Source organism: Leptidea sinapis, chromosome 35 (genome assembly GCF_905404315.1).
Source record: "Leptidea sinapis chromosome 35, ilLepSina1.1, whole genome shotgun sequence".
Taxonomy (NCBI): domain Eukaryota; kingdom Metazoa; phylum Arthropoda; class Insecta; order Lepidoptera; family Pieridae; genus Leptidea; species Leptidea sinapis.
The window spans coordinates 6,513,284-6,518,951 of NC_066299.1; the positions used below are offsets into that span (position 1 = coordinate 6,513,284).

Sequence of the window (5,668 nt, forward strand, 5' to 3'; positions counted from 1 at the left end):
GTAAATTTACTTTTTTTAAATTTGGAACGTGATTTTCTATAAATACAATAAAAAATTCAAATTCTCAATCGTACATATACAATATAAGTACATTGTAATCTTGTTTATAGACATAATCTAAGTATAATAAATGATGCATTTTGCAAGATTAGTGATGATTGAGTACGAATCTTATGAATGAACTAGTTTCATTATCTTTTTTTGTGTCGGTATAACTACTAAATTGCTGTTAAATTTAATATTAAGAGTCAAAAGGTTGTAATGAATGATATAGCAACATATGACAATGTTTATAATACCAGGTACAGGTGAAATGATGGGCGCAGTGTGAGAGGATTGGGGTTATTTCAATTGCGTCATATTTATACTAAAATGGGAAAAGAAGGCCGCTTCACTTAAGGTCCAGACTTAACGAACGACGGAGACCGAAAGCTTAGAAACGAAAGAGAAAGAGTGAATGTGTAACGAGGCGAGTAAATCTGAAGGGATATTTTTTTCTGGTCTATGTATGTATGGTATGGTCGCTGTATGTAGACAAGGCTTAAGATAGATCATCTTTTTGTCTTGATATATGATCTCTTTCACCCATAAACATACACTTAACATAGCTGCATATTGTTTAAGAGTTTAAGCATTGCAAATAATGTTTTTAAATTTAAATGATTAAGAAAAATCAAAAGTTAAATGTAAGGAATTACTCATAGTTATTTAAAATTTGTAATATGCTCCCAATAAATGAAAAGCATAAATACCTATTAGCCTTAAATAACCATGACTCTCAAGATTATATCCGAACCTTAACTAGTCATAATCGTGGCACCCGTTCGATGACATCCGGCAAACTTGAAGTACCTAGAGCTAACAATTACCTACTTTGGCAATAGAACTTTAAAGAAAATAATACCATATCTGCTTAATAAGTTGACGTAAGACATCCGACGGGAACCAAACAAAAATAAATTTACAAATCTCTTGAAGAATTGTTTATTGTTGCAGTAAGAGTAGTACAGTAGGATTTATTGTATAAGCCTCGCACGATCCTGTAGACAAATTGTGAAAGCAGTTTTATACGACATTGTATAAGTTTAAGAAGAATCTGTTTGTTTAAAACAAATAAACCTTTAAGATACGCGTAAGAAAGCTTGGTATTAAAAATCCTGCAAATTCTGTAACAATGCCACTGTACAATTCAAATACAAATTTTTTTATTAAAAAAAATTTATGAATTGACTTATTGAAAGTTAAAAACTTACTACTCATTCGGATATGAACTTCGCAGACCCAAGAAGAACGGGCGCAAGAAACTCAGCGGGCTTCTTCTTGCAGTGCCGTCAATAATTTTTGAAATTTACTAAATCTCAGCGGCACTGCGATCGCGTTTGTCAATTTGAGACATAAGATGTTACGTCACATTATCCCAGTAATTAAGCAAAACTCAAACAGTGCCTGCACGGTACTGCTTGATAATAGAAAAGGCACCGCTATGATACTCATCTAGCCGGCATTCTGTGCAAAGAAACCTCGTAATGGTAAAAGGTTGCCTGATAATCTCTTGAAAATCGGCTTAGCCTTTTTGGAATACATAGGAAAAAAACAAAGCATCAGTTTTAATTGTGACGATAAATAATTGTATGATGTATCAGTAAACGCACATTTTATCATTTACCAATAAAATGGTAAAAAATTGCATAATGATTTATAGTCTTTTAATAAAACCTTGACTCTGAACAATCGATGAAACAATTGTATTATAAAAGGGAAGAGACTTCGAAACTTGGGCAGTACACGATCAGACTATATCAATCGCACTGTGTTTTTGTAAAAATGGGTGCTGTTTTATATACTTTGTTGTTTTTGATGCAAGTTGCGTCAATTTATTCGATATGTAAGTTTAATTTGTATTTTATAGACATTATGCTTTGAAAGTTTTTTGAAGTATTTAATTTATTATAAAATATGTTATTGCAAATATTTCATCACCCCCGGCAAACGGGGACTACGTTTGTCAGCTGTACCCATGTCGTATCATCCTGACACAATGATTTTACTACTTGTTACTATTACATATTCTTTGATTCTACTACGAATTTTCAATAAAATATATTTTTTAATCACCATCACTAATTCGAAAAGTAAGAAGAGTTTAGAAATATACAAAGAAACTCAATTGCTTATCCTCTAGAATATCTTCACAATAATCATTTTAAAAACAATGGTCCATAGTAAGTCTGGTTTTGATATTAACCATTTCATACATTTTTATAAGAATTAATTAACTAAGAATTAATTACTTGAGTCACTAACGGAACGAGTCTAAATTGGAACTATTCAAAATACTAAGGAATTAACAACCAAATCTGCGGTAGTAAGCAATAATTAATCAAACAAAAAAGCCGATTTCTTTTTTAATTTAAACTTGTAGCTTAAGAATCACGTGATTCATCCTTACACCAATTTTTTGTTTCAAACTTTAATTTTTATCTTTTTAGTTCCTAAGATCAACTTTAAGTGCAATATTTGGGATTCGGCATGTTCTACAAAAATGGTTCAGTCAAGTTTTCCTGGCTTAACATCTGGGATTCAAGAGATCAACACAGCAGTACTTGATCCGCTCGTCTTGAACCATATAAGTTTTGACATCGCTGGGCTTAAAATGGATGTTAATAACCTTTATATTCGTGGTCTTAAAGATGGAACTTTTGATAGTCTTAGGTCAGTGTTCTTTGTTTTAAGGTTATAACTATTTGGTAAAGTATAATTCTTATTAAGATAAGACCCACTTATATGGGAGGTAGTGCTATCGCACCTATTTCTAGTATAATGTTAGCGGTGTAGTTGTGTTTCTGTACAATGATGTGCAGGTACAATGATGGCTATCAAACAAACAAGCTACATTATGTTCTCTGGATCGTATCGAGGATAATACTTGGATGTTATACTGTCTCTTGTGGTCCTATTAGAAAAACGGACATTTTACCTCATGGCAAAAAGGTGTCAGCGCCCATGCTTCTCTACAAACAGTTATTTTACGTGATTTTTCTCACGTTGATCGTGGATGATCACAGGATCTGGATTTGTGTCAGGCACTCTGCTATACAAGCTGGCAACAAAAATTTCTTGAGAACCACGAGGTAGTTGGAAAGACACACATTTGTCAAATAGTTGAATTTCTACAATGATGAATTTGACTTTGACAATGATTGACTTTGCCTTTGACTTTGATGATTTTTAGACAGTTTTGAAAAGTCATTTGGTTGCTACTTAGTAGCGATATTGAGACGTATTTTTTCATATTTGCCAAATTTATCTTCTATCTATTATATTTCTATCCATCACCAGCAAAAACCTAATGTAATGTTGTGCTGGTTTCTTGAAAATAGCTCTAATAGATATATCAAAGTAGATTTTTATGTCACCTAACAAGTAGTTATAGCAGGCTACTTTAAAGCTATCGATATCTAAAACCTTTCGCAAATCTGCTGCATAATATTTACATGTCATGATGTCTTGCCAAAAGTATTACTGGATCAAGGAGCTGAGTATCTAAATTCTGCGCTACAGATACAGAAATATGATAACAGGTATAGTTGCAAGCGCTTGTTTATCATCAATTAAATATGTGAATGTTTTCAGTATTGATCCCATATCGAGAGAGGTAAAAGTATCATATCACGTCAATTTAGATGGTACTGCACGATATAATGCTGGTGGAAACTTGCTTGGATTGCCTTTCTTTGGAAGTGGTTTTTTCCGTATACAACCAAGTAAGAATTTGTAATTTACTTAATATTTACCAGTGGAAGGCTCCTTTGTACAGAAAGCCGGCTAGATTATGGGTACCACAACGGCGTTTATTTCTGCCTTGAAGCCGTAATGTGTAAACATTACTGTGTTTCGGTCTGAAGGGCGCCGTAGATAGTGAAATTGAAATTACTGGGAAAATGAGACTTATTATCACTTATTATCTTATGTCACAAGGTGACGACCGCAATTGTAGTGCCGCTTAGAATGATTGGTTTTTTCAAGAATCCTGAGCGGCACTGCATTGTAATGGGTAGGGCGTATCAATTACCATTAGCGGAACGTTCTGCTCGTCTCATCCCTTATTTTATAACAAAAAAAAAACAATATATTAGGGTTATGCACTCGAGAGATCCTTCTAAACTATAGCTCCGTCGTCCGGTCGTCCTTCATCCTGGCTGTCATAGGGTTGTATCTCAAAATCATAATAGTTAAACCTGAAATTTTGACAGTGTGTATTACTATTATTGCAAACAATAATAAAATTGAAGGAGAATGTTGTCAAGACGAATACTTGATTCTTTTATAAAAGTATTATTATTAATTATATTTCTAAAAATACATACTTTAACGAAGATCTGGAATCATGTATTATGTGTTATTTGTGTAAAAAGTGTGTCAATATTATTATTATTATTATATTATGTGTTCGAGTCACACTTGACCAAGCGTTAATTTTTTATTACAAATATTATCTTGGTAATTTCAATTTTATTTTGGGTTTGATGATGTAAGTAAATTTAAAATTGTGTCTCGTAGTGCATCATAATATTACACTAGGATTAAAATTTTATTATATTCACAGGAAACTTGCAATTTGAGGTCGTAATGCCATTTGATATCGTTAAGGATAGCTACGGTAGACATGTTGTTGATTTAAAGGGCTTCAACTATTCATTCGACGTGAAGGATCACACACGATTTGACTTCACCAATCTATTTTATGGAAACAGAGCATGGAGTGAGTAACATCTGACTGTTATAAATTAAGAAAAACAAATTTCTAGTTTAGTATGAAAACAAATTATTAGTCCTTCGACATATGTTTTAAAATAAGATCATAGCTTCCTATCCTCATGATAGAGCGGTTTTACCAATATAGCTTATTTGCTCGCTCTTATTTGCTTTTGATTATTATTTTAATTTAAAATAAGCTGTACACAGTAAATATTTTTATCGTCTTATGCCATTATATTCTTGAAGGGATAGACATAGATGAATTAAAATCATATTTATAGGTAAAATATCAGACTCTGTGGTGCTACCTAGAATTTCCTCACAGAAAAACTGAGTACCATTTAAATATTTGGTACTTTATTTATGACGTAAAAAGATAGACGTCTTTAATTTAATAATACATTAAAATAATATATATATCATAGACGGACACATAGATAAATTAAGCTAATATTATATAGATTAAAAAGTATAGATACGTATTTAAAATTCGTTAAATTTGCACTGACAAATGACAATTTGACTGTCAAAAATTTGTTTTCAGGTGACGCGGTGCACAATTTTGTTAATTCAAACTCAAGACTTGTTACATCGGTGTACGGATCAGGTATTCTGGACGCAGTGAACACGGAAGTATTCAAAGCGCTCAGAACTTATCTCCTTGCAAACCCTATCGAGAATGTTTTTCTTTTGGATAAATTACCAGCGTCTGAAATCAATGAAAAAGATGAAAATAAAGAAAAACAGGAAATGGATGAAAAAGATGAAAAAAGTGAAAAACGTGAAATTATTGAAAAAGATGAAACCGATGAAAATAAAACAAACAATTGAACATAATATCTTGAATGTCAGTCAAATCCGTATCTAGTGATAATAACAAAATAACACAGTGTTTGAAAGTTGATTAATT

General features: G+C 32.1%; 1 protein-coding gene across 1 annotated transcript; it reads left to right on the forward strand.

The window, feature by feature from the left end:
- Positions 1-1,824: 1,824 nt before the first annotated feature.
- Positions 1,825-5,668, forward strand: LOC126975410 (protein takeout-like). The gene is made up of 5 exons (XM_050823299.1): positions 1,825-1,885; positions 2,490-2,712; positions 3,634-3,764; positions 4,607-4,762; positions 5,303-5,668. Exons 1-5 carry the CDS (start codon positions 1,825-1,827, stop codon positions 5,587-5,589), a joined length of 858 nt encoding a protein of 285 aa, XP_050679256.1. The 3' UTR covers positions 5,590-5,668.

Bases quoted from the DNA above. Each gene is read 5' to 3' on its own strand.
- LOC126975410 (XM_050823299.1), top strand. From the start codon at position 1,825: ATGGGTGCTGTTTTATATACTTTGTTGTTTTTGATGCAAGTTGCGTCA. The intron at 2,713-3,633 runs GTCAGTGTTCTT...GAATGTTTTCAG, and splicing joins GGAACTTTTGATAGTCTTAG to TATTGATCCCATATCGAGAG. The intron at 3,765-4,606 runs GTAAGAATTTGT...TTATATTCACAG, and splicing joins TTTTTTCCGTATACAACCAA to GAAACTTGCAATTTGAGGTC.